Source organism: Dromiciops gliroides, chromosome 1 (assembly GCF_019393635.1).
Source record: "Dromiciops gliroides isolate mDroGli1 chromosome 1, mDroGli1.pri, whole genome shotgun sequence".
NCBI lineage: Eukaryota > Metazoa > Chordata > Mammalia > Microbiotheria > Microbiotheriidae > Dromiciops > Dromiciops gliroides.
The window spans coordinates 751,796,675-751,822,392 of NC_057861.1; the positions used below are offsets into that span (position 1 = coordinate 751,796,675).

The window sequence follows — 25,718 nt, forward strand, 5'->3', positions numbered from 1 at the left end:
CAATTTGCTTTGCCCTTGGGCTAGCCACCATTATATTGCCCAGAAAGTATTGTTTCATCTGTTGACCACCCTTTGCTCATGTAGTGAAAATAAAGGAAATCTGGGTCCCTGGTAGTTTGGGGTTTTGCAAACATTCATTTGGAAATCTGGCACTTCTCTCGCTCAGCAGACCCAAATGGGAACACCTGGATAATAACAGAGCTGTTAATTCCTCAATATACTGATTATAACTTACCTGTCTGCTGGCAGTCCAGAACTTCCGCTGGAAAAATTCGAGTTTCATCTGAATGCCTACAGCTGGTACAAATTATAAATAAAACAAGGCATTACAAACCTTTTTACACAATTATCTAAGATTATCACAGAAAATTGCCCATCCTGGCATATTTAAAAAAATGCCTCTATTCAGGCAACAACAGAGAAGAGAAACATGAAAATGATGATTATGGTAGTGATGCCTAGTGTGAGGGAGGAGTTTCTTGTCTTCTGAGTAGGAAATTTTCAAATTCCTGGAATTCAAAGGACTCCTTGGGGTAGAACAGGTTGAAGATGGAGCAAATGGGTCCTCAGGAGACAGAATCCAAGTAGGTTGTCCCAAATCCACATACCTGTGGGCCATCTCCACTTCACTGGTACTGGAAGGTGAGGTGGGCCATAGATATGGTGTATGCCCATCCATCAACTGGATGGAATTTTGAGATTAAATGCTTATGAGAGTATGTGCATTTTTTATGAGGCAGGGGGATCTTTTTCCAGTCTTTGGGCCTCTTGTTTAATATTCTCAAACATAGTCTTGGGAATAAAATTTGTTTCATTTATATCCCCAGCACTTAGCCCAGTGACTAGCACATAGTAGGTATTTAGTAAGTGCTTATGGATTAATTTAATGCAAGTAGAGTCAGAGCTTAAAATAGAGACTCAGAGCCAAAAAGGGCAAAAGCAAAGACTTAATGGATAAGCCTTTATTATTTGTTATGCTACTGTCATTGAGCTAAGCACTAGGGATACAAAGAAAAAGTGAAATCATCTCTGTCCTGAAGGAGCTTATATTCAAATGGAAGGCAACTGGAAAACATATATAATGTATAAATACAAGCTAATTTGGGAAAGAATTAAAAATCAATTCTCCTTTTGGCCCAAAGCATGACTTCCCTTTTCAACATCTTGACCTTATGATCAACCTATCTGAGGTTAAACCTTTCCAAAGTGGGGGCTTTCCAACTTTTCTAAGGTGCCCTGTTCAGCTTCTGTTTGATTGTATTAAGAAATTTTCATTCTACTAGAACCAAACTAGAACCTCATCCCTCTCACCATGTTCAATTCCCTCAACTCCATATAAACATTTCATTGCTTTGTGCTTGGGAACCCTAAAATTCAAAGAACATTCACTATGTACAAATAAATCCATAAAAAGTAACATTCTTAGATTTCCATTCTTTGGTGGAGTTGCAATCTCATCAACAGAGGGATTCCTCTAGCAAGTTATCTGGATGTCCCATCCAACTTTTCCTATTCTGTGAGAATAATATTTCTATTTTGCTATGCTCTTCTATGGAGAAGTTACTATATATGCTATAATCCTGGATTCAGGCATTCTTAATTTTTGTTGTTTGTGTGTCAAACAGCCTATGGACCCTGTTATTAAATGCACAAAATAAAATACACTTGATGAGAAAGGAAAACAATTATATTAACATATAGATGTAATTTTTTCCCTCCCACAAGATTGTAGATCCTCTGAAACTGATCTATGGATAGAAACCTATCTATGGAGGTCTATGGACCCCAAGTTAAGGACTCTTTGAACAGTGTATTTAGCATTCCATGAGTATCAGTGGAGCTTTATTCTCCCCTCCTCCCACTTTCACTTTGCTGACAGGCCAGGCCATCATCTTTCTGATCAGATATTATTTGCATTATATCTTTGACAGTAATCCTTGCTTATAGGCACTTGCCAGGATATAGTGCAGTCTCCCTGGTCCCACTCTGCACCTTTCCATTGCCCATCCAATGGTTTGACCTTTTTCTTCTTTGGTTCTTGTTGTGTTGCATGATTCAAAGCCACAGAGTATCATGCAAAGACCACAGTTTGCCTCTATCATGTAGGATGTGCTGTGCAGAATTCAAATGGAAATAATTTCAGATTCCTGACAGATGTTGCCTTTCTTGGATGCTCAAGCCCAACTCCTGTACTAGGAATCCTTAGAAAGTTTCATTATCATTCAAAAGGAGTGATCTAACAAAGATATCCAATGACCAAACAGATGGAGAATGGCTGCCCATACTGAAGCATGCAATGGAATAGACAGACCACTGAGTTAGCCTACTGATGCTTATTTCCTAAGTAATGTTTGAAAGACACTGAGCTGGGTTGAGAATACAAGGGGAAGAAGGAGACAGATGAAATTCCATGGCATTTCTAAGAATCCCCAGCCACCCATGGCATTAAAACACAACTTCCACATGAAGTGCACTAATAATACCCATTACTAAGGAGTTAGCACTCAGCTCACTGATTTCACTTTCTTAAAACTCAGCAAATACTCATTTGTTCTTTTTTTTTTCTTTAATTCAATACACATCTACAGAGTACCTCCTGAGGGCTTAGTGCTGAAGAGGGGTTACTTATGTTTTTAAATGCTAACCAGGAAATCCCTTGGAGTGCCATGTTCTGAAATCCAAAGGCTCTTCTTTATCTTTTATCAAACCTCATCTCACCCAATGACTACATGCTGGCACAAATGAGCATGCGAGGCCCTCCAGGCATGTTGGGCACTAGCCACTTTCAAGGCAAACTCTTGGCTAGTACCTCATATGGTTTCCACCTGCTTAATTAAAAGACAAACAGCACTAGTCACACTCTCTGATGCTCTATGCATTTGAGACAAGACTTGAAACATTACTTTTTCCCTTCCCAAATGAAGAGTTGATTCTAAAGAAAAAACACAACTTTGAATCAGAGGATCAGATAGCTTTGATGATGTTCTCAGGATTTCATAAGACATTTATACTGAAAAATAATCACAGTCTCTTGCATATGCTCTCATCCAGACTAGGAAGAATAGCACACTTAACTGAAGCCACCTGAAGAATGGACAATGACAGACATGTTAAGCTCTGTCTTTGCTCTGTAACCCTGGACAAACAGGAGCATAGCACTGTGACGCTAAGGCAAGAATGGAACTCAAAGGTCATCTAATCCAATCCTCTCATTTTGCAAGTGAGGAAATTGAGGCCCAGAGAGCTTAAATCATTTACTCTAGTTCCATACAGCTTGCTACCACCAGAGAAAGATTTGAACCTTGAATGCTCGAATGCTCTTTCCACTATACCCCAGTTTTGAAGCTCAGTTTCCTCTTTTGTATAGTGGGGATGATGAGAGAAGCCACCTTGGACACTTGTTGCTAGGCTCAAATCCGTTAAGATTTAAAGGCTTTATAATCCTAAATAGATGTGATCATCATCAATATGTAGCTGTAATGAAGACTTCAGAAATTAGAAAAATTCTTCAAAGCCTCCAATCCACAACACCCAAGGAAGGAAAAGTCCCACAGATATTTCTTTCAGGGAGTTGTTCTGGTCTTGATGCCATTGAACTTTGCTTAGAGATTTCCATCCATGATTCTGTTTTGGGATCTCAAAATTCTTCTATTCCAACACCTAAAAGCTCCCTTCCTTCCCTTCACTCCCCTCCATCCAGGTCCTTCCCCTAACCCCCACTGAACCTCACTAATGAAGCTTTTTCCTCTTCCCTGTTTATGCTTCCACATACTTGGAGGCTGTTATCATCTGCCCTGTTGCTCACTGCTTACCCAGCTCCACAAGGGCCTTTCATCTTTCTCCATGAGTCAATCCCTCCATGCCATTAATCATTTTTGTTGCTCGTCTCTGATCTCTCTCCAACATGCCTACATCCTTCTCGTCTGGGTGCCCCGTAACTACATGCAGCCTTCCAGGTGCTTTTTCCCTAAATGGTCCATAGAGTGAGACTGTTTCCAAAGCACCCCCCATACACCCCCCCCCAGATAAAACTGGCTAGAATCATAACAGTTTTTCCTCTTTGGACAATCCTGTGCTCTCAGTTCCTTCTCTGCTGTCCCTATCAACTGCATCCTACCCTCCTTCCAATGGCATAGCTTGACTTTTGAGTGTTTTCCCCTTCAAAGGTCTCTATAACAAAAGGAAACCCATATGGTTCAATGAGTCCAGTTCTTATAGCTAACTTAATGGCTGTAACAGATGTCTGCAGGTTTGCCTTAAAATTGACTTGAAATTATGAAAAAGGATCTTCTAGTTCAAAAACCTTCAATGGCTCCCTATTGCCTTTAGGAAAAATGGAAACCTGTTATAAGATAATGGAAGCAAAGGACTTTGAAAACCGCAATGCACTATATAAGTGCTATTATTCTTGTTATTTTTGTTATCATTCTAGCTTCCTGACCTTAATTTACATTCTTTCCCTACATTCACTCAAGGTTAGACTGGACTCCTAGGTATTGCCTGACTTCAACATGCTGTCTCCTGCCTCATTTACAAACCTCTGTGAACAATGCCAAAAATTCCAACCTCCTTGATCTCAAAATCATCTTCTTACTAATTTGTTCAACTTATATGCCCCTTCCCACAAAAAGCCTGGTAAATTCCCATGCCAGTCCCTGCTGACCCTCTCTCAAGTTAAAAGGTATTCTTTGATCTTCTAACATTTCCAGAGCATTTTGTCTGGATTTGTCCTTTGCTCTCAATGTCCTTGACTTAATATCTTATTCATGTGTATATATGTCACTCCCCTCCCTCCTACTCAACAAATGAAAGGTTTTTATATGCACAATCAATCCAAAAGTATGTTTTTGTCTGCTTTCTATGTTCTAGATAAAAGATCTACAATCATAAAGGAGTGAATAATCTATATTCACAGGGGTTTATATACTGAAGAGAAGTCAATGAATATTTATGAAAATAATCATAACAATAATAAATCTAAGAATGCATGATAGTTAAATATAAGTTCGATTAGAAAGGAAGACATTTACAATTGAGGGGATCAGTAAAGGCTTCATTTGGAAGATGGAACTTGAGCTTCATCTATAAGGAAGAGGGAGACTCTATGAGGCAGAACAAGACAGGCATGCATTTCCAGCATGAAGGATGGCCAATACAAGGGCCTAGAGATGGAACATTGTGTAGCTTTTGTGAAAAACAAAGACAGCCTGTTTTGCCATATCACATAGTATGGGAGATTGAAAATTCGCGGAATTTTCAAAGCTCGACTATGAAGACCCTGGAGATAACTAAGTAGGGGATTGATGTAATCAAATAGAAATATTAGTTTGACAGCTGTGTGTAGGATAGACCAAAGTAGGGGGAACCATGAGGTAGGGAGAACAATCTGGAGGCTACTATAATAGTCCAGCTAAGAGATGATTAGGGCCTGATTTAAGGGAGCAGCTAAGTAAATGGAGGAGAGGTTGCATGTGAAAAATTATTTGGAGGTATAAATGGTAAGATCTGGCAACTGATTGAACCTGCTTGGTATGGGGAAGAGTGTGGAATTGATTATAATTCTGAGGTTTTGAAACTGGGAGACTGAAAGAATAATGATGCTTTCCTCAGAAATAGGAAAGTTTGGAAAAGGGGAGTGTTTGAGGGGAAAGATAATGAATTCTATTTTGTATGTGCCCATTGTACAATTGGGAGTATGCAACTAAAAATTAGGGAGAGACCTGTCTTGAACATAGAGATCAGGGATTTGTTGGTATAGATATGACAATTAAACCTATAAGAGCTGATGAGATTCCCAAGGGAGAAGGCATAGAGGTAAGGAAGAAGATAAGATGACTTAGCCCAGAACGTTGAAGGTCACTGCCTAATACAGTGACTTACACACTGCAGATGATGAATAAAGGTTTGGGGTTCTAAAATTTACCTTGAAAACAGGAAAAAATGAGGATATTGAAAACAACCTCATCTCAAATTGAATGACAGTGAATGGCAACTCACCTTTCATTTTCCTCAGGTACAAACTGTCATTTTAACTCATATATATTCTCTTTAGGAACAGAGGCAATTCTTTTTGTCTTTGCTTAAAGCGTGAACATTATTTTAGAAAATATAATTCACCCTTGGGAAATTATAGGATAATATCACCCACGGCCTAATTAATCTAATAAAAATGTTATTTGGGTCTTCTTGCCAACTTTCATTGCAAAGGACTATTCTGCCTTCAACTAGTCTTATTACTGAGTCATAGACCATAGGACTGTTATCCTTAGAAGGGATCCTACAAGCCATCTATTCCATCCCATAGTTAAGAGATATCACATGATTTGGATAAAAAAATAGCTGCTATCTGCATGGTAGAGTGGTTTCAAAAACATGAGAAATCACCTACATGTTACATTTCTATTCTAGAAGTTCCATGATATTCTCTATTCTCATGAAATTACTAATAGCTTCTTATTATTGTATTTCCTTGGAAACTCTGTGCGATTTGAGTATCATATACATGGATCTTTCCTCCAGTGACTCTAATCACATCTGATACTTGATGGCTCCTCCAGTGACTCTCTTGCCATGACTTGCCTATCTTGTCCCTATTCAATTCCTGAAATCATAATTTTATATTAACAGCAAAATTCACTCCTGTCTTTTATAATGTCCTGTTTCTGACACAAACTGGCTATCTGACTGTGGACAAATTCCTTGTTCCCCCAGGATCCAGGAAAACTGCTTAAGACCAGAAGTTGGAGAGTAGCTGATAACTTGCACTGATAGAGTTCCTCCTAGAGAAGCCCCTACAATAGTGAAGGCTTAAGTCTAACAAAAAACAAAAACAAAAATAAAAACAAGTAGTACAATGGTAAAAAATACAAATATGAAATGAGCTCCAAATAAAGCTGAGTAAAGATCAAACCTAGATCTCTCTTTGGCTCTGAGCTGCATTTTTGTACATTATTATTCCACAAGACACTGTCATTGATATGTTTCTTCAGAGTAATAAAGAATGTGACTGCAGCTCCCAAAGATGCCTGATTTAATTTCCAAGGAGAGAATCTAGATGCACATAATATACATCAATATCTTCCCAAATCATCCATTTTCATAGATGTTTGCAAGTAAGCAGGGTGAATTTGAGAATCCCAACACAAACCATGCTAGGAAAGGATCTCTTGTTATGCCTGTAGACCTCAATACATTAAGAAGATTTGGTTTTCCTGTTTTATGTTAGAAATTTCTTCAACCAGTATAGTTCTTAAGCCCTCAATAACCTGTAATCAAATATGAGTTTCCTAAGGCCTCTTTCAGAACACAAAAAATAATCCTTCTTCTTCATCATCATCACCATGAACAACACCCTCATCATCTATCAAATATAACAAGTGACTCACTCTTGGATGGAGCCAAGATCCAAGCTTGGAATCAGAAGGCCCTTCATGGACAATGTCTATGTGAACTCAGCTCAGAGAGAACCATCAAACAGATGACTGAGGAATAAAGATTTGTTTATGGAAAATGAAGTATTCATGCTAGTGATTCAGGAGCAGACCATTCCTAGTGAAGATCACAGAAAGCTTATCTTGAAGGAGTCTGGTCTAATGATTAATGAAGATTATACATGAAAATGGGAGAGTACAACAATTTAGACCTCATCAAATACCTAGCAAGACATGACCTTCTGGTTAAAATTCACCACCAGAATCTTACTATCTTTGATGTACAACAAATCTCCATATTACAAGTACCTACTTTAATATAAGCTTGAGCACTCAAGCAATAAACTACTATAATGGAATCATTATCATAGCCATAATTTTTGCCCACAATCTTGCAGATATAATGTTGATTCCTAAAAACACAAATGTGACATTTTAAAGAGATTTCACCCTACTGAATACTCACAATCTCCAAGTTAGATGGACTGAGAAGCTTTCAGAATATAGAGGCCTAGTAGAAGAAATCAAAACCCTATGGAAAAGAATTATCCTCATCATCCTATCTGATATTAGAGTTGTCCCAATGATGCTTTCAGTGAACCTATGAAGGGGAAACTTATATTTTAGCATATTCTATCATAATAAAAAACCCAATATTCACTTTATCCACCTAAATGAGTCTAGAGAACATTAAGTATGATACTCTAATGGAAAGATGGATACCTATTTGACAAAATAGTTCCCTGTTTGACTAAAGAGGAAACTGAGGAGAAGATGGAAGTGGCTTGCCTAATGACCCACAGCTAGAGAGGCCACCATGCCATAGTGAATGACAAGCTGGACTTTAAAGTCAAAAAGAAAGGAGTTCAAAGTCCACCTCTAACACATATGAGGAGTAAGTATGACCATGGGCACATCACTTAATCTTTGTGAGTCTCAGTTTTCTCATCTATAAAATGTAGACAACATTAGGTGCAATATACAAGGTTGTTGTGAGGCTCAAAGAAAATAATTTCTATAAAGAGCCTCCCAAATCTTAAACATGTTATATAAATGTTAGTCACCATGATAATCTGTATGAGACCAAGCCAGGTATGAACCCACATCTCGTGATTCTCAATCTACTATACAACATGGCATCCATTACGCAGACACTTTAGACCTAATGACTATTCTTACATGACATGCCTGGATTGTAGCAAACAATTTTGTCAGTTTGAATCATCTAGAAAAAAGAAATTAATTCCACATCTCTCTTCTGGCATGCTAACTCTGCCTGAGCCCATAGTAGAATGTCCCCAAAGGGCCGCAGAAACAATGCAAGTCTGCTACATCCTTGGTACCAGAGGTTGAGATGAAAAACTGTATTTATGGTTAAAAAAATGCATTCCATGAGAGGAGAATGCCAGTCCCATTGAGAATTGTGCATCTGTGATTCAACAATACCAAAGCTGGTGGAAATACAAGTTTGATGGGGAATAGGCCTGTATTTTCTTTAAGTTCTGAGACTCTCTCTAGAACTGGGCTAGCTACCAGAAGATGGCGAAAGTGAGTCTGATTGAGGTATATCAGCTTTGCCAGTGCATGAGGGTTTGGCTTTGCACGGGGAAGTAGATAATTAGCTTGAGAAATACAAAGACTGAATACAGCATAGGCAATGTGGCTACCACCACTAAGATGTATTTATTTTGTTTTATAAAATTTGAGAATACAAATTACATTTCCAGTGCCATTATATTCAAATGCATTCAAGATGCAATCATGCATGCATTTCATATCACGCTAATGGACATGCATCCTTGTGTAATATGAAACTTAAAATATAACAATGTTACATGTAAAATTAGAAATCAAATACCATTTTCATATTGTATTCATTTAGAAATAATTTTTTGTGGGTTATGTCTCAACTTCCAACATGCCCTAGGCGCCTAAATCCAGTTTGTAAAGAGTGTACAACACACATCGCACGCACATGCAGATGTATACATGCATGAAGGACTGATCAACAAGAATGGGGACTACTCCTAATTTCATCAGTAAATAAAGATTGAAGGAGGAGGATAATCCCCACAAGTGACTTTTAGCCTGCTACCTGGGTAATCTACCATGGCTGCTTTATTCAGGTAAGTCATTTTTTCCCACCAAAATAGGGACTCTCAGGCTCTTCAACTAACAGTCAATTGAGCATTTATTAAGTGCTTATATTTGCCATACTTGAGTACTAGTGACTATTATATCCCTGCTCTCAAGAAGCTTACATTCTAATAGAATTGGGAGGGATCAGAGAAATAATCCAAACTAGCAGTTCTCAAACGAAAGACCTTTGGGCATCCTAGAGATTCTTTCAAGGAGTACATGAGGTCAAAACTATTCTCATAATAATACTGAGATATTATTTGCCAATAAAATTACTCTTCTCTTTTCCTAACATCTTTTAGGTCATATTTTGTTCATATACTTCCATCAAAACAAGATGTTACTCATAGAGTAGAGTGAAATCAGTATTCTATTTGGAAGAGAGGATGTAAGTGTGAATCTCAAGTCAGACATTTATTCACTATTGTCCTTGAATGTCCATAACCTCTCTGATCATAGGTTCCTTTATCTTTATTTCATTCATTCATTCATTCATTCATTCATTCATTCATTCATTCATTCATTCATTCATTTGTTCATTTGTGTGTTTGTTTGTTTGCTTGTTTGTTTGTTTGTTTGTTTGATTTTTCAGGGCAATGAGGGTTGTGTGACTTGCCCAGAGCCACACAGCTAGTAAGTGTCAAGTGTGTGAGGCCAGATTTGAACTCAGGTCCCCCTGAATCCAGGGATAGTGCTTTATATGGTTCCTTTATCTTTAAAATGAAAGGGTTGGATTAAACCAGCAGTTCCTAGAATATGGCCCAGGACATCCTAGTTGTCTCTGGGACCCTTATGGGAGGTCCATGAGTTCAAAACTACTTCTATAATTATATTGAGATTTTCATTTCGAACACATTATATATCTATAGATAAAGCCCATATAAACAAAAGCTCCTTGACGTCCTCAATACATTTCAAGAGTACAAAGAGTACATTTTTGAGGCCAAAAAGCTTGAGAACCACTGGAATAGGGCCTACAAGCACAGGATTATAGATTTATACTTGAAAGGAATTTGAGGAACCATCATGAAGAAAATGCTGCCCAGAAAGATTGTTTCTTGCCCTAGGTTAGACAGGTTGTAAGTACAAAGCTGGGGTTTGAAGCCAGGTCCTTTGACTCTCAGATTTGTTATTTGTTAATACACTGTACCACAAAGCCTCCCAGAAAATCTCTAAGGTTCCTTCTAGCTCAAAATTTCTGACCCATGATTTCACTACTGAGTAGGTTCTCTGACTTTTGGTAAGTCAGTTGAACTCTCCATGCCTTGGTTTATTCTTCTGTAACATGGCTATAATAGAACTTGCACTACACAGTCTCTAAAATTGTTTTTGGTCTGAATCTATGAATCTTAGTATTGGGGTCCTGACATGAAAATGCCCTTTACCAATGCATCTGTGACCAGTTCTGTTGGTAATAAGATAAGACTTCTCTGTAGTTATGACCACAAAGATTTAGACTGGCAGATTTAGGACTCTCCATCATGGCCCCTGCTATTCATTATTCAGCTCCCCACCACACACACACACACACACACACACACACACACACACACACACACACACACACACACAAACACTTCCTCTGCCTGATTCCTCAAAAGAAAGTAGAGGAGTACTATCCTGGATACTGACCTTTTAGATTTAGTAGGTCAGGAAAGGTCAATTATTCATTTTCTGGATGTACATGATCCAGTTTCTCTCCAATCCAACCACTAGCATTTCTGAGAACACTGGTCTGGTGAAGACTGGAATCTATGGCTGGGAAATGGAGTGAGCTTCCCTGGACCACATGATGTCAGAATGAATAGCCTTCTTCCAATGAGCACCATACTCTACCCAACCAAGCTGATGGCCATAGCTTCCAGGAGGCTATCTAGGCACCCTGTGCCTCTGTGTGCTTAGAAACTCCATTAGGACAAAGGCAAAAACTAAAAAAGTACTAAGCTGGGTATATAAATTAGGAACTTAAAGGATGCTTGTTAATGCAGAGAATTGTTTTTTTTTCCTTTAGGACCTTAATTATTTCATTCAATTTAACCACAATGTTATTGGTTGCTTAGTAGAATGACAGTGACAGAAACAACAGTCATAATAATCACTAATAGTTACATAGTACTTTAAAATTTGCAAAGGGCTCCATATAGATTTTCTCATTTGCTTCTTGTAACACACTTGAGAGGTAGATGCTATTAAGTTATTATCCTCATTTTACTGATGAGGAAACTGAGAAAAAAATTAAATTGTCCCTGTCCTCAAGGAACTTACTTCTGGGGGAGGGGGGATGATATAGCATGTAAATAAATAACTAAATACAAAGTAACCCTAAAATGAGAGAGAGAGAGAGAGAGAGAGAGAGAGAGAGAGAGAGAGAGAGAGAGAGATTGAGATAAACTGGAGTGCAGAATGACTTTAAAAACACTTAGGGGTAGAGCCAAGATGGTGGAGGAAAGGCCGTGAGCTCTTGAACTCATGACATAATTGCTCAAAAAACATCCAAATAATGCCATAGGACAATTATTCCTGGAGCAGCAAAAACCACCAAAGAACGTGCTGAGATCATTTTCCAACCAAAGATGGCTTAGAATATCAGAAGGAGGGGGCCGCTGTACTGAGACAGGAGTGGAGCCCAACTCCACAGTCACCCTGACACAGATTCAGTCCCAGCCAGGCCGAGACTGGGAAAGAGACTCCCAGAGCCTCTGAATCAGCTGTAGCACCAGTGTCGTCTGAAACTAAGCTCACAGTCTGGTGAGAGGGCTGAGCCTCTGGCAGGGACAAGATTACAGGGGTCTCTGCTGGTGCTGAGGCAGAACTTGGGTTTTTCAGCCCTGCTGGGAACTAGGAAGTAGGCTTGAATAGCAGTGCCCAGGGCACAGGCTTGTCAAAGCTAACAACCCACAGAACACAAAGTTTTGCAGTCTGGTTAATTAGCAAGTTGGCCTGGGGTTATCTACAGACCAGGTAACAGGCCAGGTGAGAGAGGAACCTGCCCCTCCTTATATCATACAACTTGGGACTCCCTTAATCTTGGGACAGTGCAGCCTGGAAACAGTGCCCCACTTTAAGAAGGTAAAAGTCAAGTGAAAAACAAGCAAGATGAGCAGACCAAAAAAGGTGAGGACCATAGACAGTCTCTTTAGTGTAAAGGAAGATCAAGTTGCACACTTAGAAGAGGATAACAACATCCTACATCCTACATCCAAAGATTCCAAGAAAAACATGAATTGGTCTCAGGCCATAGAGACGCTCAAAAAGGACTTTGAAGATAAAGTCAGAGACGTAGAGGGAAAAATGGAAAGACAAATGAGGCTCATGTGGGAAATACATGAGAAAAAGTCAACAGATTGAAAAGCCAAATGGAAAAGGAGATATCAAAGCTCTCTGATGAAAATAATTGCCTAAGAATTAGGATTGAACAAATGGAAGCCAGTGACTTTACGAGAAACCAAGATTAACTGGAGTTTGGGTGTGGCAGGGAATTGTAAAGAAAGACTTCCAAAAAAAAAAAAGGAAGACTTCCTGTAGGAGGTGGCAAAAAAATCTGTTTTGAAGAAAACAAAGGATTCTATTGGCTAAGAAATAGAGTAGAGGATCAGTGGAGTTGGTTAGGCACAGGAGACACAGTAGTAAATTACTTTAGTAATGCACTATTTGATAAACCCAAAGACTCCAGCTTCTGGGATAGGAACTCAGTATTTGACAAAAACTGCTGGGAGGGGCAGCTAGATGGTTCAGTGGATAGAACACCAGTCCTGGATTCAGGATGCCCTGAGTTCAAATCTAGCCTCAGACACTTGACACTTACTAGCTGTGTGGCTCTAGGCAAGCCACTTAACCCTCATTGCTTCACAACAAAACAAAAAACTTCTGGGAAAACTAGAAGATAGTATGGTAGAATTTAGGCATAGACCAACATCTTACACCTTATACTAAAATAAGGTCAAAATTGGTATATGATTACAACGTAAAAGGTGATACCATAGGTAAAGTAGGAGAGAAAGGAATAGCTTACCTCTCAGATCTTTGGAAAGAAGAATAGTTTATGACCAAACAAGAGATAGGGAATATTATGAAATGCAAAATGGATGATTTTGATTACATTAAATTAAAAAATTTTTGTACAAATAGAAGCAATGCATCCAAAATTAGAAGGGAGACAGAAAGTTGGGAAATAATTTTTATAGCCAATATTTCTGATAAGGGCCTCATTTCTAAAATATACCAGGAACTAAATCAAATTAATAAGAATATAAATCATTACCCAATTGAGAAATGGTCAGAGGAGATGAAGAGGCAGTTTTCTGATGAAGAAATCAAAACTATCTATTGCTATATGAAAAATGCTCTAAATCACTATTGATTAGAGAAATGCAAATTAAAACAATTCTGAGGTACCACCTGACACCTATCAGATTGGCTAATATGACAAAAAAGGAAAATAATAAATGTTGGAGAAGCTGTGGAATAATTGGAACACTAATGCATTTTTGGTGGAGCTGTGAACTACTACAAGCATTCTGGAGAGCAGTTTGGAAGTATGCCCAAAGGGCTATAAAGCTGTGCATACCCTTTGATTCAGCAATGCCACTATTAGGTCTTTTTCCCAAAGAGATCATAGAAAAGGGAAGAAGACCCACATGTACAAAAATATTTATAGCTGCTCTTTTTGTGGTAGCAAGGAATTGGAAATTGAGGGCTTGCCCATCAATTGGGGAATGGTTAAACAAGTTGTGCTATATGAATATAATGGAATACTATTGTGCTGCAAGAAATGATGAGCAGGCAGATTTCAGAGAAACCTGCACGGACTTACATAAACTGATGCTGAGTGAGATGAGCAGAACCAGGAGAACATTGTACACAGCATTGACAACATTATGTGTGGATCAACTGTGATAGACTTGATTCTTCTCAGCAATACAATGATCCAAGATCATTCCAAAGGACTCATGATGGAAAATGCTCTCAAAATCCAGTAAGAAAAAAAAAAAAAGAACTGTGGAATCTAGGTGCAGATTGAACCATACTACTTCTACTGTTTTTGTTGTTGTTGTTTTTCTTTTTTGAGGTTTTTTCCTTTTTGCTCTGATTTGTCTTTCACAACATGACTAATGCAGAAATATGTTTAATGTGATTGTAGATATATAACCTATATCAAATTACTTGCTGTCTTCCGGAGGGGAGAGGGAGGGCAGGGAGGGAGGAAAATTTGAAACTAGAAATCTTGTAAAAACAAATGTTGAAAACTATCTCTACATGTAAATGGAAAATAAAATACTTTTATGGAAAAATAGAATTACAAAATTACAAAAAGAAAAGAAAAGAAAACAAAGTATTCTATTAGACTAAGGTAAGGAGAGAGATTTGTCTCAACAACTACCCTTATATCCATTTTCATCTCTGTGAACAAAAGCTAAAGATCCTTAAAGATTTCTGGAGTGCTTTTACAGGAACCCTGTCCACCAAATCGATTTGATCCCAGCTGTGGGTAGAACTCTTGAACCATATGGTGGGTGAAGCCATCCATAATTCATAGGAGACTCAGAGGAATTAGTGAAATGTCAATCAAGTAGATACAACCCCTTATGAGGTGCCTGACTGGAATCTTTAAGTCTAGGTAAGATGGCAGGCCAGAATGAGCCTAACATTCATCAGAATTGGCTCAAAGACCTCAATCCCATTAGAATCGGCTCAAGGAAGGAATAATGTACACACTCGATTGGGTAGAGTAATCTTCCTAACCCTGCAGGAAAAATAGGAGGGGAAGGGGATAAAGAGAGAAGGGCAAAAGAAGGAAGGGCAGAGTGGGGGAAGGGACAGACAAGCAAATTCCTTTTGAAGAGTGATAGGATGAAAGAAGATGGATAATAGAATAAATATCATGGGGAAGGGAATAGGATGGAAGGGAAACAGTTAAGAATAGTAATCATGAAAAAGAGGAAAAGGGGGGAAAATTGTATAAAATAATATTTATAGCAACTCTTTGTACAGGCTAAGAATTGAGAATCAGGGGAATGTCCATCAATTGAGGAATGATGGAAAAAGCTGTGTTCTTTGATTGTAGTGGAATGGTCTTGTGCTCCAGGAAATGACAAACAGGATGATCCCCAAAAAACCTGGAAAGACTAATGAACATTGATGTATAGTGAAGTGAGCAGAGCTGGGAGGACATTGTGCATAGTGACAGAAATATTGTTCAATGAGCAATTGTGAATGACAACTATTCTCAGCAATGCAATGATCCAAGAAAATCCCAAGGAACTAATGAGGAAGCTTACTGTCCACCCCCTTAGAAAGAACTGATAAAAAGAGCACTTGTGGACTGTACATATATAAACTGGTTATGATTTTGTTGAGGGAGGAGGAAAGGGAGGGAGGGAGGGAGAAAAATTTGGAACTCTAAATCTTATACAGATGAATATTGAAAACTACCCTTACATGTAACTGGAAAGAATAAAATAAATGTTCGTTGCTTGAAGCAACAACAACAACAAAAAAAGAAAGTTAGGTGGAGATAAAAAAAAAAAATCCTTCCAATTCTGATTGGAATGGCCATGACTTAGAAATCAATGTCCACTGGTTGAGGAAGTTCTGAGGAGCATGTGTTGAACTAACTGTCCTCTGAGGTCTATCCCTTCCAATTCAGAGATTCATGGAAATTCATGATTTCATGGAAATGGATGTTAATGCAAGTTACCATGTAACTTTCTTTTCTGTTTCTGTATTGTCACAAGGACAGATAGGTTTTGTGGGGAAAAGAACACAACAGACATGTGAGCTGGATGATTGGGTTAAGGGAGATCAATTACCACCTAACGAGAGAGATCAAAGGCCAGAAAGCTACTTCCTGCAAGTACTTTTGACATAAAGCTGGTCAGAGGTTCTGAATTAACTGGCAAGCTTAGACACCCACAAACTATGAGAAGTCTGTATACAAAATACATACAAAATAATATTTTTATATCAGACAAGGCTTCATGTAAAAGCCTAGGTAGACAAGAGAATTTTTGCAAATATTTACTCCACCTCACTTACCTAACTACCCATCCAACAGTTTTCCTTTATAATCAACTGAAATGGGGGAAGGGGAGAGAGAAAAGAATGGAATGTTCTATGGGCATTGATTATTTTGTATATTGTTAGATTTTATTTTGATTTATTGATAGTTTTCTGATTTTTTTCCTCTTTTTCTTTTTTTCAAAAAAATTTTTGGTATATAGGATGGCTCTTAAGGAGGGAAAGGGGAAAGAATATGGGGGGAAATTAAGCAATGTAAAGACAAAAGATCTCAATAAAATTTTTACTTAAAAAAAAAAGATGGCAGGCCAGAAGCAAGTAGAATTACTGAAATTTATTAATGTACACCTTACTACCACTAAAGGAAAAGAAGGGACATAGATCTGCCATTCAGACAAGCAACTCAATTAGACTCAACAGACATCTATTTAGTGTACTCTTTGTGTCAGATACCTTGCTAGATGCTGGGTACCCATGCACCAAAAGGAGACTCTCCCTGCCCCCAAGGAGCTTACAGTCTACTTGGGAGGGAGAGGGGTTATATGTAACATGAATACAGATAAGAGATCATAAATACATATAAGGAAATTTCAAGAGGGTGTGCCCACTAACAATGAGACAATGATTAAAGTGAGTCCCATAGTGAAGCTATCCCTCCATTATGAAGCAGAACATTAGTAGAAATGGGGAAGGTGTCTAAGTTGACACAAATTGAAATCAACTTAATGAAAAAGTGCATATACTTTAAGTACCAAGTGTGTGGAAGGGGTTGATAACTCAAAAACAAAAAACAAATTGTTCTCACCCATAAGGTGCTTCTATTCTTGCCCTACATACATTGTTACAATGTGCTGCTACAATGTGAAAAACCAGGAAGCTTTATAACTTTGTAAATCCTCCAGCCCACAAATTATTTTGAGAGTTTATTCTTTCTCCCTCCCACCCCCATCATTCATAAGGAGCCAAACAAAGAAAACCAGTGTCCTTTGCTACAGGCCATTGTCCTATCACTCAATCATATTTGCTGAGGCGAGCAGCTATTTGGAATAGCTTAGCACCCTGTTAATAGCTAACGCTCTGTCCCCAACCCCTTTTGCCAACACACAATGAGAAACAGTTTCTGTAGTCCTGAATGTCCAATTAACTTTCTACACCACAACAATCTTTGATTCAAAGAGAGGAGACTGATAGCACCAAGGATTATAATAAAACTAGGCACATTTGGATACCAACAAGGGTCAACTATAATAGCAGTCATCCATGTAACATTTGTTTAAATGTTTGCTTCTTGTTTGTTTGCTGAAGGGTTTAATTGTACATGGAACCAACCATGTGTCCAAATGTCATTTGATTGAAATATTTTACATCTAAGCAGGCCTTTAAAAATAAGTAGGTTGTTCGGGTATGTTGAGAAAAAGAAAGAAATCTAACCTTCTTTAAGACAAACAGGGAAAGGATCCCAGAGAGCCACTAATGTCCAGTATAAATGGGTTACCATGTGAGTAACAATTTAAAACCATAATGTGACTTATGACATAACTCATCTGTTAAACATTTCATCTGAAGACTTTAATGAATTGCACGATGGAATGTTGGATGAAAAAGACAATTGAAATCCTGGGACTAATTTCGGCAAAACTTAGAACATAGTATCCCCATGAAGATGAGAGAAACAAGGCAGCTGTCTTTCTGTTTTCTTCAGTGTCAGGCTGGCAAATTGTAATGTTTTCTTCAAAGATTGTAAGGGAGGAGGAAAGATCAGAAACAACTATTTTTTGGGGGTGGGGGGAATCATCAAATCAAAGCGCTATTTGGTTATTTTAATCTTGGTAAAGCTGGGACATTAATCTCCCAGGTACAATATTATTTCAGCAATAAAAAATGTAACAGCAGCACAAATGTAGTTCATATTTTAGCTTATGTGGGGTGAGGAAATGCAGTGATAAAAAGGGGGGACTTTTAAATATAACCCCTAACAGATTACATATTTCACTTCTGAAGTATTCCCTGAGGTACCATGGGTAATCTTTCTTTTACATGCTTTTCAATAACAAAGAGTTGTGTGATATATTTCAGTGGTGAAAGATGAGGAGAGAAAACATAGCTCCCATTATCACTTGATGGCAAGGCAATAGCAGAAAAGTTTCTTTGAAGCATCATGGGTCTATTTTAATCAGCAACCATGCTGGCTACTGCTGGCTGGCCTTGTAGGCCTAACTTGGTGCCTGCCTGGCTCACTTTCCCTGCCCTGTCTATTCCAAAGCGGTCACCTATAGGTGAAGTATAATAAATGACAGTTCCAGCTGTCTCCCACATTTGGGGTTTGAACAATCGGACTGAATCTCAATGCTCAAAAGAAATCGAGGAACTAGGGGATGGAATAATAATTTTCTGCCCACCCCTTCTCCCCCCCCCCTTCCTCAAACCCTGAGGAAACTCTAAAGCATTTCTCCAGATCTCATCTCAAGGAGTCTATATTCCCCAGGCTTTTCAAGGTCATTGGAAGGAGCCCAGGGCATTGCTTGGTCAGACCATCTCACAGTGACAGAACCATTCAAATCACATACTACTAAAAGGGTTTTAATATCATTATATGTTTAGAGTAAATTCCAAGCCCTTCAATATCACAGAAGGTAAAAATGAATGTTTCAACTGCAAGCTCTTTTTATTTTGTTTTTATATTTTGACCGAAGTTGTATGACATAGCTATCCATTAAGAAGGCTATAAGTTTCAAAATTATAGTTCCCACATTAATCATTTCTTTTAGGACTTCTTCTATAAGTAATGGTTACCAAAGAAAGCAGAGTAAAATTTTGGGGAGAAAAAAATTCCCAATATGTTATTGTTTGTAACAGAGTGACCCCATTAAATGCCCAGCACGATAACTCCTCATTAATGATTTTATTCCAGACAACTCCCAAGTATCCATGGCTGACTGGCTAATTCACAAATTAGATGACTCTGGTCCTATTTTTCATCCCAGGTTGGTTTACCCCTGCCACCCAAGATGTGTGGAAGTCTCTGATATCCACTGTCATATTTTTGTTGTTGTTCTGAGGAAATGTAACTTCCTTCTAATAATTATCTCAGGCATGCAACAATCTGAGAAATCTTCATTATGCCTTTACTATATGTCAGATGCTGAGGATACAAAGACACATACATACATATATACATATATACAGAAAGACACACACACAGACTCACACACATAGCCCCTGCCCTCAAGATATTTCCATTTTACTAGACAGAAGACACAAAAGGAAGAAACTAAAGGAAATCATAGCTCTTTTCTGACCTACTATTGAGTTTGCATATTCAGGGAAACCTTGGTCATGGCTTGAAATATAAAGGGGTCAGCTAGGTGGTGCCATAAGGCATAGAGAGCTGGGCTTGGAGTCAAGAACACTTATCTCCCGGAGTTCAAATATAGTGTTAGACACTTACTAGCTGTATGACCCTGGGCTAGTCACTTAACTCTACCTTTGTTTCCTCATCTGTTGGAGAAGAAAATGGCAAACCACTCAGTATCTTTGCCAAGAAAACCCCAACAACAATAGCAGCAGCAATAAAAGACTGAGAAAGTAAGGCTGGATCAGGTCCCTGTTTTCCTACAGGACACTATATAATGGGGATCAGAAATATGTCCAAGCCCTCAAGCAATCTGTGGGGACTCAGGCAGATTTAATTTGTCGGTCCTAGTTTGCATCATTCAGGCTGTTTCCAATCAGAGTGAGGTAGTTCTCAGTCCAGGTTCCTTTACTTTATGTGGATAACCTCCTCCACTTAATCCAAAAACAAGATTCACTTTGGCCCATGGATTAACTGTATTGGCTGTCAACCAAGATTCAATAAATTGAGAAAAAGCTGAGTTTCCCCAGCTCTTTTGGCCACTTTGTCAGTCTCTAGGGCTGGAGAAATGAGAGGTTAAAACTAACTATGGAAATGAGTACAAATTCTCTAGTTTGTCATGGGGGTCACAGAGAAATGTAGCCAAAATGAAGCATTTAGTTCATCCCCTCTCAGATAAAGGATTGCAATGTAGTGAACCACCATCACTGACAACACTTCACTGAGAAGTCGAGGAAGGAAGCTCCTGCAGTCCTTCTTACAAACATCCATTCCATCTCGTTGTCTGGGTAACGTGGCTGGTACCTACTATAAGAAAGGCAGGGACATTTCAATCTCATTTGATACTCTCTAGGATTGGTTCATGAAATGTTCTCCTCTAGGGTCCACTGGTCACCTCATCAGTTCTCATACAGAGATACTGATGGGGAAAAAAAAGCATCTTTAAAACAGAAATACAGTAGGGGCAGCTAGGTGGTACAGTGGATAAAGCACTGGTCCTGGATTCAGAAGGAACTGAGTTCAAATTCAGACACAGACACTTGATGCTTACTCACTGTGTGACTGTGGGCAAGTCACTTAACCCTCATTGCCCCACACAAACAAAAACAACAAAAAGAAAATTCAGAAGTACAGGGAGTATATCAGACATTATATTTTTGCAAAGTCAAAAATACCTTAAACATTTTGAGTAATGGATTTCTGAGTAGGATTTGTCTGGAATCTTCTAACTCAAATCAAAGGGGGCTTTGAAAGAGACAGAGAGACTGAGAGAAGGAAGGGAAGGGAAGGGAAGGGAAGGGAAGGGAAGGGAAGGGAAGGGAAGGGAAGGGAAGGGAAGGGAAGGGAAGGGAAGGGAAGGGAAGGGAAGGGAAGGGAAGGGAAGGGAAGGGAAGGGAAGGGAAGGGAAGGGAAGGGAAGGGAAGGGAAGGGAAGGGAAGGGAAGGGAAGGGAAGGGAAGGGAAGGGAAGGGAAGGGAAGGGAAGGGAAGGGAAGGGAAGGGAAGGGAAGGGAAGGGAAGGGAAGGGAAGGGAAGGGAAGGGAAGGGAAGGGAAGGGAAGGGAAGGGAAGGGAAGGGAAGGGAAGGGAAGGGAAGGGAAGGGAAGGGAAGGGAAGGGAAGGGAAGGGAAGGGAAGGGAAGGGAAGGGAAGGGAAGGGAAGGGAAGGGAAGGGAAGGGAAGGGAAGGGAAGGGAAGGGAAGGGAAGGGAAGGGAAGGGAAGGGAAGGGAAGGGAAGGGAAGGGAAGGGAAGGGAAGGGAAGGGAAGGGAAGGGAAGGGAAGGGAAGGGAAGGGAAGGGAAGGGAAGGGAAGGGAAGGGAAGGGAAGGGAAGGGAAGGGAAGGGAAGGGAAGGGAAGGGAAGGGAAGGGAAGGGAAGGGAAGGGAAGGGAAGGGAAGGGAAGGGAAGGGAAGGGAAGGGAAGGGAAGGGAAGGGAAGGGAAGGGAAGGGAAGGGAAGGGAAGGGAAGGGAAGGGAAGGGAAGGGAAGGGAAGGGAAGGGAAGGGAAGGGAAGGGAAGGGAAGGGAAGGGAAGGGAAGGGAAGGGAAGGGAAGGGAAGGGAAGGGAAGGGAAGGGAAGGGAAGGGAAGGGAAGGGAAGGGAAGGGAAGGGAAGGGAAGGGAAGGGAAGGGAAGGGAAGGGAAGGGAAGGGAAGGGAAGGGAAGGGAAGGGAAGGGAAGGGAAGGGAAGGGAAGGGAAGGGAAGGGAAGGGAAGGGACGGGAAGGGAAGGGAAGGGAAGGGAAGGGAAGGGAAGGGAAGGGGAGGGAAGGGAAGGGGAGGGGAGGGGAGGGGAGGGAAGGGGAGGGGAGGGGAGGGGAGGGGAGGGGAGGGAAGGGGAGGGAAGGGGAGGGAAGGGGAGGGAAGGGAAGGGAAGGGGAGGGAAGGGAAGGGGAGGGGAGGGAAGGGAAGGGAAGGGGAGGGGAGGGAAGGGGAGGGGAGGGGAGGGAAGGGGAGGGGAGGGAGGGGAGGGGAGGGGAGGGGAGGGGAGGGGAGGGGAGGGGAGGGGAGGAAAGTAGCTATGATCGATTCAGCTATATTCAATGAAAGTAACTGCAATGTAGTAAGAATGGTGGTAGAGGGGGCAGCTAGGTGGCACAGTGGATAAAGCACCCGCCCTGGATTCAGGAAGACCTGAGTTCAAATTCGGCCTCAGACACTTGACACTTACTAGCTGTGTGACCCTGGGCAAGTCACTTAACCCTCATTGCCTGGCAAAAAAAAAAAGAAAAAAAAAAAAAAAGAATGGTGTCAAAGAAGCCCAGAACTTCACAAAACTAAATCTGAGTAAATATCCAGCAATAAAGTCCAGGGCTTCACACACACACACATGCACACACAGATCCACACAGTAAAATGAGCAAGGTGAATCAGAAATCATAAAGCAAGAGATAAACATGGCCTCATAGGTGTCATTAAAACTTAGTGGGATTTAGGTGTATGACAAGAATAGGGCTCCAGATGGCTACCCCTTTTTCAGAAGGTAATATTGGCCCATAGGGAGGCCATATCATCTGGTTCTTTTTTGCTTTCCAAGAACAACAATTTGGGGACTAGTATGGGTGGAAGAAAAATGTTTCATTGGCAATTTATGCTCAAGATAAGTAAAGATATAGTAAGAAAATATCTTCCTGATCTTGATCAGGTCAAATGACTAGGCACCCCAAGGCACGAACCAAACCTGCTGGATGCAATTTCTAAGTTTATCCCCATGATAAAAGGGGTAGGGGTAAGGGGGCATAGGTTTGGAGGACAAATTCCATCAAAATTTTCTGAAAAGGATAAAGGATTAAGTTTCGAAACTCTGGCTATGAATCTGGACTTGGATTTCTGGCAAAATTCTGAAATCTATTTTGGAAGAGATTATTTAATGAACAGTGGGAAAAGAAGCAATGATTACAAAGAATGACCATAGTTTCATCAAGAACACATTTGCCAGATAAGCTAATTTCCTTTTTTGACAGGGTTATAAGACAAATAGATATGGGGAATACTGGAGATAGAGTTTGTGTAGATTTTTAGCAAAGCATTTGACATGATATCAAATGCTACTTTGCTGTTAAAGGTGGAGACATATCGAGCAGAATATAATAAAAATAATACCATAGGTGTATTTGTTATAGGTTGTATGTCTAAACTTAATGGAGTTATTACTAGTTTAGTGTTACTTTGGAAGGAGGTACATACAATGAAATTCCCATGGGATCTGCTATCTGTTTAATATTTTTATTGATGGCTTGGATAAAGCCATATTTATCGAATTTGAAGATGACAAAAACTTGGAGGGATAAGTTATGCATTGTTTAAGTGTTAGGATGCAAAAAAGACCTTGGCAGAGCTGAACATCAGACCTAATCTAGTGAAATGAAAGTTAAGAAGATTAAATTTACAGTCTCCTACTTGGGCTCAAAAATTAATTTCATAAGCACACAAAGGAAGTTTCATGGCTAGACAGAAGTACATTTGAAAAATGCACAGGCTTTAGGAGCTTGCAAGCTCAACATGCATCAATAGTGAAATATGGAAGTCCCAGAATTGGTCTGATTTCAGGCTGCATCAAGAGAGGGGCTATGTTCAGGACCAAGAAGATGATAGTCCCACTGTACTGTGCCATCATCAGATCACACTTAGATTGCTCGGTTATGTTAAGTTACAGGTGAAAGAAATTAGGAAGGACATTGAAGAGTCGAGAAATGTGCAGTAAAGGCATGTAGAGGATGAATATGGTGATGGACCTTGAGATCAAGTGATATAAGGACCAACTAAAGAAAATGGGAACATTTAGCATTGAATACAAAAGACAGCATAGTTGTTTTCTAAGATTTGAAAAGCCATGTTGTATAAATCATTCAATGAACAAGTCTTTATCAAGCACATAGTATGTACTGGGCACTGTGCCAGGTTCTGGGGCTAGAAGTACAAAGAATAGATCAATACTTAACCTGCAAAGAACTGCAATTCAAATGGGTGTTCAACAAGAACATATAGAAATGCAATCCGCACAAATTGAAAGTAAACAAATAGAAATATACACATATATGTATGTATGTGTAGGTAGGTAGGTATTAGTTCAATACAAGGTAATTTGGGAGGAAGTGCAATAGCAGTTGGGGGAAATCAGGAAAGACTTCATGCAAAAGATAGTACCTGACTTGAATCTTTAAGGAAGACAGATGCTATGAGGTGGAGTTGAGGAGGGAGTGTATTCCAGTGTAAAGGCAAGGAGAGCAACAATGGAGCATCATATGTGAGGAAGAGAGAGAGAGGGACTCAATGTGATTGGTTCTGGAGGATGGAACCTAATTACAAAGAAAAAGATTTAGTTTGGGCTTAAAGAAAACTTACTAACAATTTTCGCATTCACTAAGAGTGGCATGGGCTGCCATGAAAGAGATAGCTTCTCAATCATGAGAGGTCTTCGATCAAAGGCTGAATGATCACTTGTCAGGACTTTCATTAAAGGAAAAGTGGTACTAGAAATTCTCTAAGGTCCTTCTCAACACAGAGATGTCATGTTTCTTTGAATCTTTGAAGGGATCCTGGCTCAACAACTCTTCTTGAAAGAGCATCTCAAAATTTAAAGACCATTGATATTGGACTCAATAATCTGGGCTTTATATCTTGCCTCTTTCAGTCTGTGACTATCTGCATGACCTTTGCCAAATTGTTTAACTGGACTTCAGTTTCCCTTATCCCCATCCTTAGTGTTGTCAACTTCTGAATACTGAGTCACTTTCCCCACTTTTTTCATTGATATATGACTAGTTCAGGGACTTCCTTTCCAAATTTTCACCTATCATCATCTTTGGCCATTCCATTAACCATGTTGATAATGCCCCCAGGACTTCAGTCAAGCACACAATTCTTCAACTTACTCAAAAGCATCATCTTTACCAAGCAGGGAACTCACACACTGGAATAGTCACACCTTATACTACCCAACTCTTGGAACTATACCATATCCACAACTGGATTTTCACTTCTGAACTACCTCTTAAAATCCTTGAAATCTGGCTGCTATCACTACCATTCTCCTAAAAGTGTCTGCTGAACTGTAACGTGATCAGTATTCATGTTCTTTAATATTGTTACAGCATTTCATCCTGCTGACCACCCTTCGTAATGGAGTCTCCTGCATCACTGACTTTGGAGACACTCCTCCTCTCATCCTCCTCATACTTCTTGATTCACACATTTTCTCTCCCTCTCTTTTTTCTGGCTTTTCATCCTCTTCTCACCATCATAATTATGGAGATGGAGAAGATCCCTTTCCTTGACCCTCTTCTCT

General features: G+C 39.6%; 1 protein-coding gene across 2 annotated transcripts in view; it reads right to left on the reverse strand.

The window, feature by feature from the left end:
* The window catches only part of CACNA2D3 (calcium voltage-gated channel auxiliary subunit alpha2delta 3), a 1,069,564-nt gene that overhangs the window by 87,477 nt on the left and 956,369 nt on the right, over positions 1-25,718 (reverse strand). For both annotated transcript variants that reach the window (XM_043978536.1, XM_043978534.1), the window contains one exon: positions 236-297. In XM_043978536.1, the coding sequence (XP_043834471.1) occupies positions 236-297 (62 nt within the window). The remainder of the gene's footprint in view (positions 1-235; positions 298-25,718) is intronic.